Source organism: Populus euphratica, unplaced genomic scaffold (assembly GCF_000495115.2).
Source record: "Populus euphratica unplaced genomic scaffold, PopEup_1.0 scaffold228.1, whole genome shotgun sequence".
NCBI lineage: Eukaryota > Viridiplantae > Streptophyta > Magnoliopsida > Malpighiales > Salicaceae > Populus > Populus euphratica.
The window spans coordinates 80981-94441 of record NW_011500111.1 but is presented as its reverse complement, the minus strand read 5'-3'; the positions used below and the strand labels follow the sequence as shown (position 1 = coordinate 94441).

Genomic DNA, 13461 nt, shown 5'->3' with positions numbered 1-13461 from the left:
GAATAGGAAAACAATGAGATAGAAGCATCCAAGCTCTAAAAAGTCAATGGAAGAACAGAGGGGATTCCAAGAAATTAAAAAAAAAAAGTAATGAGAGGATTCACGCTTACAAACCCAAATTGCTCACAAATTACATAGTAGTTAAAAGGCTCGCAGTGGAATTGGATCTCCCTTACTAAAAATCAGAGGGAAAGGTCCAACACACATGTAACAAGGAAGAACTACTGACATATAACATCATAGATACATGAAGACTCGATAACTATATACACAGCACTGGAGAACACCGTGCATCATAAATGCCTTTATTCAATTGAAGACGAGCAAACTGTACCTGCAATTAAGGTTTAGAACATGGGTGATGGTGGCTTCAACCTGACCATCCTCCCCTCTGAGAACCCCCAGATGACAGCACATTCAACCTATCAAGCACAGCATTAAAATCCACAGGTTCACCACTCTCCTCCATCCTCTGAATCACGCTGGCAGCATGATCACCCCGGAAACCCATGCTTACTAATTTCTCGATCAAGTCACTGTAGGGATGGTTACGAAAAAAGTGTGAAGGGCTTGAATGGCGGGGCAGCATACTTGTGCCTGCAGCTGGCTGAGGAGGGTATCCACCCTGTGGGAAGTGAGATTGTTGAGGTGGATGGTGTGTTCTCCCACCTTCACCATCATAGACCATGTATGCACTTACTGGAGGCTGGCCTGGGTGAGGTCCAGCAGTTGCATATGCATCACTGTGCTGTCCTCCAAAAGTGCCCTTAATTTGCTGAGGTGAAGGTTGCCGTGGTTGCTGTGGAACAGCTGTTCTTCCAGCTCCATATCCATATGGCATGGTGTCAGCACGACTGGCTAGGGATTGAGGAACACCTGAATATGAAACTTGCATGGGCAAGCTGTTAGGCAGAGTTTCTTGTGGAGAGGGATTTGTTGGCTGACATGGTGGTTGGTAGGGAGTGTAAGCTGTTGTAGATGGAGGCTTGATCTGGGGCTGTGTCTGTTGAGGTGATTGTACTTGCAAAGGTAACTGCTGGGGCCACTGTTGCTGATACTGAGGAAATTGCTGGCCTTGTAGCGTCTGGTTAACTTGTGGCTGTGCAGGCTGTGGTGCCACTCTAGAGACATCTTGCATTTGGGGTGTTCGGTACTGAGGATCAGAAGGTAGATATTGGTTCTGAGGGTGTTGGATCGGAACTGCTGGAGTTGGTAACTGGGCGTGAGGCAAATAATAAGATTGCTGTTGAGTCACATTCTGAGGCGGGGCTTGAGAGAGTGGAGGCACAGGTGGTGCATGTTGCTGTGGTGCTACCTGGTGTGGTAGAGCAAGAGCCAATTGCTGGTTACGTATATCAGATGTGTTGTCAGTTGCTTTGGGATCAGAGGCAGCTGGTGTTGCTTTTTCCTCAGATTGGGACTGGCTTGATGAAGAGGGTTCCTTCTGATTAGATTGCGACTGGCTTGATGAAGAGGGTTCCTTCTGTGCAAGCTGAAGCTTGGCTAATTCTTTCTGAGTCTCAGCAAGCTCTTGCTTATCTCTTAGGATCTGGACAGACCTGTGCACCTGCAGCAAGCATCATAAAACAAGACATGCTCTAGTATCATGCAGCCATAAGAACATAAAATACTTGAAAATCAAGACATGCAGTCAGAAAAAAAAAGAGTTAAATGCATTTCTAATTATATTTGAATAGTTTAAAAGTTTAAGAGAAAAGTAGAATTGCCTTCCCACATAAACCCATAATTCTTTTCTGCTGGGGCTCCAGACAGCACAAACAGAAAACAGATAATACCCTGATATTACATTAGTACTAATATCACACCTACCCATTTAGCCTCCCTAATGTTATCTAGGTACTAATATCACTCAAATATGCATTTCACCTCATTCAAGGCCCTGTCTGTTTGCTGGAAAGTAATTTCCTTTTGGAAAGTGAATTCCGGGAAAGTGAATTATTTTCTGTTGTTTGGTAGTGTAATGGAAAATAAATTGAAAAATATTTTCCAGAATTTGGTTATGTTATGAAAAATAAGCTGGAAATACTAATGTTTTATTTTTCTCAATTTTATTAAAATAATGCTAATATTTTATTTTTCTCAATTTTATTAAAATAATGAGGAACAAATCTTACAAATTAAAAAGTTGAATGAGAATGAAATTTAAAAAAAATATAATTTCATAAATTATCTCAAATAAAATAAATAATAATCAAAATAATAGAGATCAAATCTAAAAAATAAAAGATGAAGAAATTAAAATAATAATAATTAATATTTCATAAATTATTTCAAATAAAATAAGTAACAATCAAAAGAATGAGAACCAAATTTGATAAATAAAAAATTTCAATAAAAAAAATGATAGAGAAAAAGCAAATAACAATTATAAAAATGAGAACAAAAGTTAATATAAAAATTAAATTTTAAGTGATGAAGTTGAAAAATAAATATTCAAAACAAAATATATATAGCAATTAAAAGTTTGAGAACCAAATTTGATATAATTAGCAATTAATATGACATTTCTAAATTTTTCACAACTTCCAGAAAGTGTTTTCCACCCAAATTTTCCAGAAAAACATTTTCCTAGAAACCAAGCCAAATTTTCCTTTGACGGAAAAGTGTTTTCCGTTGACCAACTTTTCTAATGGCAAACAAACACACAAAAGTTTGGAAACTGGTTTCTCGCAAAGTGAATTCCAGGAAACAAACATAGTCCTAATCTCGAAATAGTCTCTCTGAAGAGCTGTACCGATCCACATCTGCCAATGTGAAATGGATTGATACACATAAAGCTATGACATTCACATCTCTCTTTCTTCATTTGAAAGCTGCATTAGTTTCACAGGGTTAGTTAAAGTCCTAGAATATCCTAGTTTTTGATGACTTGCACAAATGAAATTTAAAGATGGAAAAGATTATCATTACAGCCTGTAATTATGGTCGGATTACAGTTTTAGCGTTAAACTTTTTCCTTAGAATTGTTCCAAAGTTAATATATTATGCATTATGATTTTATTTTTAATGCCAAAATGACTTTTCTAGCCCAAGCACTGGTTGCTTCTCTCTTACTCTTTCAACCATCTGCCAGTGTCATCCCCCATCTACCTCAATAACTCTTTCTTGTAAATCCCCACCACATGGAATGAAAAAATGGACTAGAAAATTGAGACCTAAAAGACAACTTAACAAGTTTAAAAATGGCATGCCAGTCCAGGATGTGTCATACGACCAAAAGGTTTAAAATCTGGTAACCCTATGCATTTCCAATGTCATTCAAAGACCAAGGGAAATGAACAAGATTACCATATGCGCATACTAAAAGGAAAAAGGTTTGAAAAACACATGTTTGTGAATGGAAAATTGAACCATTAGAGAAATGAAACAGACATGTATCATGAATTCATAATACAGAGCTCAGTACATGTAAAAGAAGAAGATGAAAGCGGTATGGCCCACAATTTTAAGTGTCCCAATTAAATCCATCAATAATCTTTAAAGAATGCATCTAACACTTCTTGTTGGTAATGCCTAGATAATAATCAATAAATCTTAGCTCTAAAAGAAATGCAAGTGCATAAAAACTAAAAACCTTGACTTTTTCAAGTACTAAAGTTTGATGGGAAACAGCTCATCTAAGATCAGGTCATCAGGCATAGCCTTGGAAGTGAGTTGCTAGTGCATAACGAGCATAAAACAAATACTGTTAGGACATTATTATGGATCATAACCTCAACTATCCATTGTGATTCAGTTGTTTTGTCTAATTTTTCAAGGTTCAACTTTCTAGCATATATTTAGCCATCAAACACAACCACTTATGAATACATGATAGTGAAAACACAAAAGCAAAGTAAACTCACCTCTTGAATATGCTTCTCAAGAGATTTAAGTTTTAAATCTGCCTCCTCATTGTCACGAATAGAATCCGATCGCATATCTCCAATTGCTTTATCAAGGTTGTAGCAAGACAATTCCAACTGGGACAGTCGTGAACTGATACCCTCAAGAAAACGCATGATACTGTCAGTATGTTTTTTCATGCCTTTCTCAACAGTAGAGACAACATCTGGACTGAAATGGAAAGAATCCTCTGGCTGGCTATAGGAACTAGCAGGATACACTGATGACCTTGTCATTTTGCTTTTGTGGAAATCCTGCTTGAAGTAGAAAATAGCAATTCTTCATAAGTGATTGTGATAATAATTTGGCTTATACCGAATGGATGTGAAAATGCATTCCAGTTTGAGCATATAACTTGAGTTGAAAGTAAGAAACTATTGTCTAAGAAAGCAATCTGAATTAGGCTTTCAATTCCCAAACTAGAAGGATTTCTCCCATCATGTACACCAGAAATATCAATTGGGTGCTTTCTTAGCAAACAAAGTACCAAAGAGGAAGAAAGGAAAAAAAAAAACTATCTATTGGCAAGTGATTTTGTGGGTGTGCAAACAAGCTTTGCAGGAAAAATTTTAAAGTGCAGCCAGTTATCATCACCAAAAAAATTAAATTTGCAGAAAAGAAAGATATGTAAGATCTAAACAATTCAATTGATAGAACATCAGCTCCAGACTCCTCTAAATTCTTTGCTTTCCAATGTCCAATTGATAGAACATCAGCTCCAGAGGACTCCTCTAAATTCTTTGCTTTCCAATGCTGCTAGTGTGCTATCCAAATTAGATACTTTGAACTAATGAATAGCCAAGTAAACACAACCACACCCCTTCCCCTTATTGTCCTCATGAAAATCTTGGCATTTAAAAAGCAGTCAGATTGACTCATTTTAAAACACATTTTTTACTCCAAAGAAACTCAACAAGGATTGCCAACCAAAGCAAACATGAGACTATGTGCAGCTAAATATCAAGGCCTAAAACTTCTTTCTCAATTTGTAATAAAAACTCCAATACATAGCCTAAGGTTAGCATCCTTACAAATCATCTTATTTCATCTAAACCTCAACACCCCCACTACGCCAACTTCACAAAATTATATTAAGAAATGATATAAACAACGAAACTTGGCCAAAACTCAATTAAATTTCATATTCTATTTTGCAAAGCAAGGAAATCCCAATTCAACCAAACCCACAAAGCCTGTGATTTTTTCAACAAAACCTGTAAACTATAATACCCATCTTTTGCTTTCCATAATCCATACATAGCAAAATTGTTAAAGAAGCTAAAATCAAGACTATCACTAAAAAATTGAGGGCTCAACTGCCAAATGCCCCCCAAAAAACACATTAATCATCCCAAAATTAGCCAGCAAAATTCATAACCAAATCCAACATTCTTCAACCCTGAGTCCCTAAAAACGTTCAAAGAAATTTCAATATTTACAGCTAAAACAGTAAGAAAAAAAATTAAAAATTTCATTTCAAAGTCAAGAATCCAACTCATGATCAAAAACCAACCAAAAATCAGCACTAACCAAACCCCACAAAAAAAAAAACACAATCGAAACCCTAAATCCCCAAATTCTTAAAAAGGTACAAGCAAACTCAATAATTACACTTGACCCAAACCAAAAAGATCAAAGCTTTATCAAACCAAAACAGCTACCTTGCTCGAATTGGACCCGATCACCGGATCCGAATGAGAACCGTTTGATGAATCTTGATTGTTGGTACCGTAATCTTCATAAGAGCAGAGAATGTCATCGGTCCCAAAATCGAATCCCTTTGAACCCGGGTTCGCCCTACCCGATGACCCAGATGCCATGTTGGAAAGTGGAAAATTGAAATTATAGAGATTGAAGCGAAAGAGATGGGTTTTCAAAGGCTTTTTGGAGAGAGAAATGTGGGATTTTTGAAGAGGATAATGCAGAGAAAATTCAGCTGGGCTTGCGTGATTGAAATTACGTCAGAAATTATTTTTTGAAGTATTTTTAATTTAAAAATATATTAAAAATAAAATATTTTTTATTTTTAATATTAATATATTTAAACAAAAAACGCAAAAATGTTTTTTTTCCTGTGAAATTCTTGCATATTTTTTGGTCTAGTTTTATGTTAGTTAAGATGACATAGTTAAGAGATTTTCCTTTTATTTTAGTACGCAAACCACAAATTATTGCAATTATGTCACAAATTATTAACTTTGACATATAATTGTGCAAAGTTAGGTGGATGAAATAGTTAGTATTTGATATTATGATAGTAATTTTTAAAAAATATTTTTTATTTGGAAATATATTAAAAATATATATATTTTAAAAAATTATTTTTGATATTAATATACTAAAAACACAAAAAATAAATTAAAAATAAATTTAAATGTTTATAAAAACATAATACCACTGTAAAAACAAATTATTTTATAGACATTCTCGCGGACTTGCCTTGGAATTCAAATTACAAATTTGTTAGGATTTTAGATGTGTGTGTTATTCGAACAATTCACTAATCCAGGTTAAGTTTGATAATGTTTCGAACATGCTATTAATGATTCGAAAATCAATTCATCTTTTACCTAGACAAATTAAAGTATCAGAGAGTACCAAACCCATACAAAGGCTTGTTTTTGCAGGTGTTGTAACTTCAATACTGTCATTCTTTCAGCCTCGTCAATCTTGTTTCAGAGGGGTGATAAGAGTGTCTTTAGTATGGTATTATGATAATTGTCATGGTTGTGATTTAAAAAACTTATTTTATAAAAATATTTTTAGTTGAGATTAATTTAAAAAAATAGATATTAAATTAAAATTATGATTAAAATTGAAATTAAAAAAAAATAATTTAATGTATTTGATTAAGAGTGCTTTTGAAATTGAGATTATAAAATAGTTTTTAAAAATATATATTAATATTGATAGTTTTTAATTTAAATTTTATGGATTTAACTATTGCTATTATATCATGAAATAGATCACACTTAAAAAAATTACTTTAACAAAAAATTATCTGCAATTTCATTACGTATAAAATTTATCCGACAATAATTATAAAATTAGATAAAATATTATCAAGAATAAAATTAAGATTACAGTACAAGTAAATTTAATTTATCTTAAATTATTTTTTTAAAAAAAAAATTATTGTTCATGTTCACATGAATAGCACGAGTAAAATCAATTAACTACACTGATTTATAACCAAAAAAAAACCTATTTAGCGAATAATAAAGGTATGCTCCACTGTTCACTGAACAATACCCTTAGTTTGGCAGCGTAAAAAGCAGCAATTCGCTGTTTTTCATTTTCTTGCGTCTCGGACACAATAAATTGGAAGACCCTTGCACAATAAATAATTTTTTTTTCTTAACCAAACATTTGCTCAATGTGTTTTTAAAGAAACGCAACCTCTACCTTGTAGCCAAACAGGCTCAAAATCATGTGCCAACCAATTCACAATCATGTATTCCATGAACATGCTATTTTAACCATCGGTGGTTTTATAGTAAAAATTTTAAATTAAAACAATTAATTTTTTGAGTTTTATAGTTGTTGATATAATAGTCAAGGTTTATATAATTGTTAATTTTAAGATTTATAGAATTAATTAAGATACACGTAACCTGGTTTGAATATCCATATTAATAAAAAAATTATTTTATAAAAAATTTTGATTTTTTAAAAAATTAAAAGAGGCAAAGTTAGATGACCAGATACACCACATAAGAAGAGGAAAGAAAGGCAGGAGCCTAGTACTGAAACAAAATGAAGAACAAGTATACTCTAAGTAATTAAACAAAATGAAGAACAAGTATACTCTAAGTAAGCTTTTCTTTTGGAAATTTTTGTAAAACATGATTTATAATGCGCTTACTTTTAAAATTAAAATTTAGGGGGAGTGGTCTTTAATGAACTAAACTTTGAATTTAAAATAATATGGGTGCCAGCTCGGCTCGATTTTAAGCACTGGACCTGCATTTAAGAGAGAATGCAGGAGACCCACCAGAAAAACATTCACATTTGATGCCATCCCTCTTCGAATTGCGTTTTTATTCATGGACAGCCTAACTAGTTGAAGCTGACATGCTTGTGTAATTTAGCATAATTGACAAGGAGTATTGGACCACCACCCTTGATCATATTCAATATTTAATATATATATATTGCATTTTTAGTTAGTGATGAGTTTATAGGCCTGACTAGAAGATAACACATGTCGTCACGAACCTGAGTAAATCTTGAATTTCTTTTTAACTTAATGTTTTTTTTATGTTTTAAATTTTTTTAATGTGTTAATATTAAAAATAAAAATAAAAATTTTAGAATATTAAAAAAAACACTTTATAACCAACCCATCTTTTTTTTTTTTTTGATTTACGTGGGGTGTCCGGGCCAGCTTACGCGCACCACGACTAATCCCCACGGCCCACTGAACACCCTGCAAACCCAGTAGGCAGGTAAGGCAGCGCGGGGCTGACAGGCATGCAACTCCAAGGCTCGAACCCGTGACAGCAGAAGGCGCAAAGCGCCATTACACCGCTGGGCAGTTGCCTTGGGTGCAACCCCATCTTTCATGCACTAGTATATAGGGATAGCTTGAACCTAGAACAAGATAATTTGTCAAAAGATCGTCTTGAGTTTAAATTAAGGCCCACTAAAATATAAGATCATACTGAATTTAAATTAAAATTCATTGATCTACAAGTTTAATATGTGCTACTCATCTTTGAATAAGCTTTAAGACCCGCAATAATTTTCTGTTCACGTTCATTCTGTGTCTTAAGTAGTGCTTATCATTACATTTCAAAAGTGTTTATTAAAAAATTTAATTTTTTTTTATTTTAAATTAATATGTCTTGATATTAAAAATAATTTTTAAAACATAAAAAAATTATTTTAATATATTTTTAAAAATAACCATTATTATATTTTCAAATATTTTCTGAAGAAGCATGAGCGTTTGTAAATCATGCACAGGTACGTATAAATCATGACCATCACTATGGACAATCTTATTTAGCCTATCCAAGTATTGTAGAATGGGAAAAAGGTAACCAAAGTAATTAGGGCACTTGTTAAGATGGTAATCATTGACAAGTTTTTTTATCAAAATGCAATTTATTAATTTAACGCAACAATATCATATCCAATCCATTTATTATATATATCAAAAATATGAGTTACAATTTAGTAAGTTAATTCAAGATAATTCAAAATTACATTGTTAAAAAAACTAAAAATTAAATTAGGTTTTAATTAAATTATGATTTAATTCATTGAATTGCTTGAATTTAATTGAGGTAATTTTCATATTATTTAAAAAAAAAACACTTAGCTAATAGATCTTAAATCGATTAAATTTTAAATTGACATGTCATGCCTAATCGGATTTAATAAAGTGATATAAAATGAGTGGTTGGTTAATATCTCATGCTAGCATGGCAAACATCATGTGGGCTTAGAAATTATTTTTCATACATGTAGCAAATTAATGGCTATGAAATTAGTTTATTTATGAAGTTGTCCTTCTCATGGCATCACATGTGTGCCTCCTGATTCGGTTTGGTCATGTTTTGCATTGTCGGCTCCAACTTTATTTGGTGCCCACTAAATTATTGTGAAGTTTGGGCGTAGATTAATTAAACTTTATTCTAATTTTCTGTCATTTCTAATGATTCACATGCGGTTAGCTACAAAGATACAACTCTTGATTTCAACTTGAGATAAAAGTGAATATTTTTCTTGGCTCTACGCAACTGTTGAAGGCTTTTGGGATGATGAAATCATGCCGTGCATGCACTCGATAGTGAAATTTTGTTGGATTTCATTACACAAAGTGATGGGTACCCTGATTGCATGTGATTATGTAGTGGTTCACTGTAGAAATTGAGTTTTTTAAGGCTGAGTTTATGGATGGTGGACCGACTAATCATTGGTTGATGGACTTTGCTAATGGTTGTATGATTTGCCTAGGGAATAAGGAACTCTCCGATGTGTCAATAAATGTAAGGAAAGGAAAGAAAATATATAGAAATTAAAAAAAAAATACAAGTACATGCATGTAGTGACCTAAAAATTGTATAGCCTAGCTTGGTTTTGGTATAACTTTCAATGATATAGCTCTGGTTGACTTTTAATGTGTTGTATAGCTAGAATGGTCTCGACTTATAAGCTTAGTTTTGCTCTGGCTTGCTTGTCTATTAACTGGATGTATTTATCCAGCTAGGCCTTGAAATATTTTAATGGAGAATGAGATTATATTATTTGTAAAGAGATTCATATTGAACCTTGTTTGTGAAATTAGCCTTCTATTAAAGAAAAAATGGTGTGGTGCTATCCATGCTTTATGTAAAGGAAAAAAAATATTATGCATGGTTGCTTATAAGTTGATGTGTGATGCATGTTATCAGTGAAAATATTAGTTGTGTGTAATGTTATTGGCAATATGAATTGTGTCTGCATTATATAAAAAAACTTGTATGTATAAAAAAAATTATATATATAAAAAATTTATATATATAGTTTCCAGCAACTCGAAAAACACATAAAATAGCTTCCTAAGTATGATTAGAAGTATGATTAGAAGGGCTAGGTTAACACTTAGTTCAAACTTGTCTTAAATTAAAATGGAGGGGAGTTGATTGAGATAATTTTGTTAAAATCTAAATAAAATGTAAGTTTATTTTTTAAAAAATCAAATTTAAAATAATATTATTTAGTTTTTTTTAAAAAAATAAAATGATATTATTTTAATTAACCCGAGTTAACTTATCTATTTATATGAGTATAAACTATATTAAGTTTTATAACTATAATTTGATGGTTAAAAAATTTATTTTGATTTCTTAAATTTAAATATTAAACACAAACAGCTAGCTTCTACGAGAATTTATTTACATCAATTCAAAATATAAAATATATCCTGTTAATATTGCCGGAAAAAAAAACAGTATTGATTGATGTAAAAATTAACGGAGATATATTTTTTTAATAATTTAATTTGAAAAAATAGATATTAGGTTAAAACTATGGTTAAAATTAAAATTTAAAAAAAAATAGTTTAATGTGTTTGGTTAAGAGTGCTTTTGAAATTGAGGTTATAAAATAATTTTTAAAAATATATATTAATATTGATGGTTTTTAATTTAAATTTTATGGATTTAACTATTGCTATTACATCACGAAATAGATCACACTTAAAAAAATTACTTTAACAAAAAATTATTTACAATTTAATTACGTATAAAATTCATCCGATAATAACTACAAAATTAGATAAAATATTATCAAGAATAAAATTAAGATTACAGTACAAGTAAATTTAATTCATCTTAAATTAATTTTTTTAAAAAAAATTATTGTTCACGTTCATATGAACAGCACGAGTAAAATTAATTAATTACACTGATTTATAACAAAAAAAAAACCTATTTAGCGAATAATAAAGATATGCTCTACTGTTCACTGAACAGTAGCCTCAATTTAGCAGCGTAAAAAGTAGCAATTTGCTGTTTTTCATTTTCCTGCGTCTCGCATGCAATAAATTGGAAGACCCTTGCACAATAAACAACTTTTTTTTCTTAACCAAACATTTGCTCAGTGTGTTTTTTAAAAAACACAACCTCTACCTCATAGTCAAACAACTCAAGATCATGTGCCAACCAATTCACAATCATATATACCATGAACATGCTATTTTAACCATCGGTGGTTTTATAGTAAAAATTTTAGATTAAAACAATTAATTTTTTGAATTTTATAGTTGTTGATATAATAGCCATGAGAGATTTATATAATTATTAATTTTAAAATTTATAAAATTAATTAAGATACACGGAAGCTAGTTTGAATATCCATATTAATAGAAAATTTATTTTATAAAGAGTTTTGATTTTCTAAAAAATTAAAAGAGGCAAAGTTAGATGACCAGATACACCACATAAGAAGAGGAAAGAAAGGCAGGAGCCTAGTACTGAAACAAAATGAAGAACAAGTATACTCTAAGTAATTAAACAAAATGAAGAACAAGTATACTCTAAGTAAGCTTTTCTTTTGGAAATTTTTGTAAAACATGATTTATAATGCGCTTACTTTTAAAATTAAAATTTAGGGGGAGTGGTCTTTAATGAACTAAACTTTGAATTTAAAATAATATGGGTGCCAGCTCGGCTCGATTTTAAGCACTGGACCTGCATTTAAGAGAGAATGCAGGAGACCCACCAGAAAAACATTCACATTTGATGCCATCCCTCTTCGAATTGCGTTTTTATTCATGGACAGCCTAACTAGTTGAAGCTGACATGCTTGTGTAATTTAGCATAATTGACAAGGAGTATTGGACCACCACTCTTGATCATATTCAATATTTAATATAAATATATACATATAAATTTCTTTTAAAATTAATTTTTTTTGTGTTTTAAATTTTTTAAATGTGTTAATATTAAAAATAAAAATAAAAATTCAAGAATATTAAAAAAACCACTTTATAACCAACCCCATCTTTCATGCACTAGTATATAGGGATAGCTTGAACCTAGAACAAGATAATTTGTCAAAAGATCGTCTTGAGTTTAAATTAAGGCCCACTAAAATATAAGATCATACTGAATTTAAATTAAAATTCATTGATCTACAAGTTTAATATGTGCTACTCATCTTTGAATAAGCTTTAAGACCCGCAATAATTTTCTGTTCACGTTCATTCTGTGTCTTAAGTAGTGCTTATCATTACATTTCAAAAGTGTTTATTAAAAAATTTAATTTTTTTTTATTTTAAATTAATATGTCTTGATATTAAAAATAATTTTTAAAACATAAAAAAATTATTTTAATATATTTTTAAAAATAACCATTATTATATTTTCAAATATTTTCTGAAGAAGCATGAGCGTTTGTAAATCATGCACAGGTACGTATAAATCATGACCATCACCATGGACAATCTTATTTAGCCTATCCAAGTATTGTAGAATGGGAAAAAGGTTACCAAAGTAATTAGGGCACTTGTTAAGATGGTAATCATTGACAAGTTTTTTATCAAAATGCAATTTATTAATTTAACGCAACAATATCATATCCAATCCATTTATTATATATATCAAAAATATGAGTTACAATTTAGTAAGTTAGTTCAAGATAATTCAAAATTACATTGTTAAAAAAACTAAAAATTAAATTAGGTTTTAATTAAATTATGATTTAATTCATTGAATTGCTTGAATTTAATTGAGGTAATTTTCATATTATTTACAAAAAAAAAAACACTTAGCTAATAGATCTTAAATCGATTAAATTTTAAATTGACATGTCATGCCTAATCGGATTTAATAAAGTGATATAAAATGAGTGGTTGGTTAATATCTCATGCTAGCATGGCAAACATCATGTGGGCTTAGAAATTATTTTTCATACATGTAGCAAATTAATGACTATGAAATTAGTTTATTTATGAAGTTGTCCTTCTCATGGCATCACGTGTGTGCCTCCTGATTCGGTTTGGTCATGTTTTGCATTGTCGGCTCCAACTTTATTTGGTGCCCACTAAATTATTGTGAAGTTTGG

General features: G+C 31.0%; 1 protein-coding gene across 1 annotated transcript; it reads right to left on the bottom strand.

Annotated features, from left to right (window-relative positions):
- On the bottom strand, positions 1-5863 carry LOC105109753 (calcium-binding protein P-like). The gene is made up of 3 exons (XM_011004547.1): positions 5568-5863; positions 3867-4160; positions 1-1567 (listed from the first exon to the last, which is right to left on the bottom strand). The coding sequence occupies exons 1-3, from the start codon at positions 5724-5726 to the stop codon at positions 371-373; spliced, it is 1650 nt and encodes a 549-aa protein (XP_011002849.1). The 5' UTR covers positions 5727-5863; the 3' UTR covers positions 1-370.
- Between the last annotated feature and the right edge of the window lie 7598 nt (positions 5864-13461).

Bases quoted from the DNA above. Each gene is read 5' to 3' on its own strand.
- LOC105109753 (XM_011004547.1), bottom strand. From the start codon at position 5,726: ATGGCATCTGGGTCATCGGGTAGGGCGAACCCGGGTTCAAAGGGATTC. The intron at 4,161-5,567 runs GTAGCTGTTTTG...TACTTCAAGCAG, and splicing joins TCGGGTCCAATTCGAGCAAG to GATTTCCACAAAAGCAAAAT. The intron at 1,568-3,866 runs GTGAGTTTACTT...TGCTTGCTGCAG, and splicing joins TTGAGAAGCATATTCAAGAG to GTGCACAGGTCTGTCCAGAT.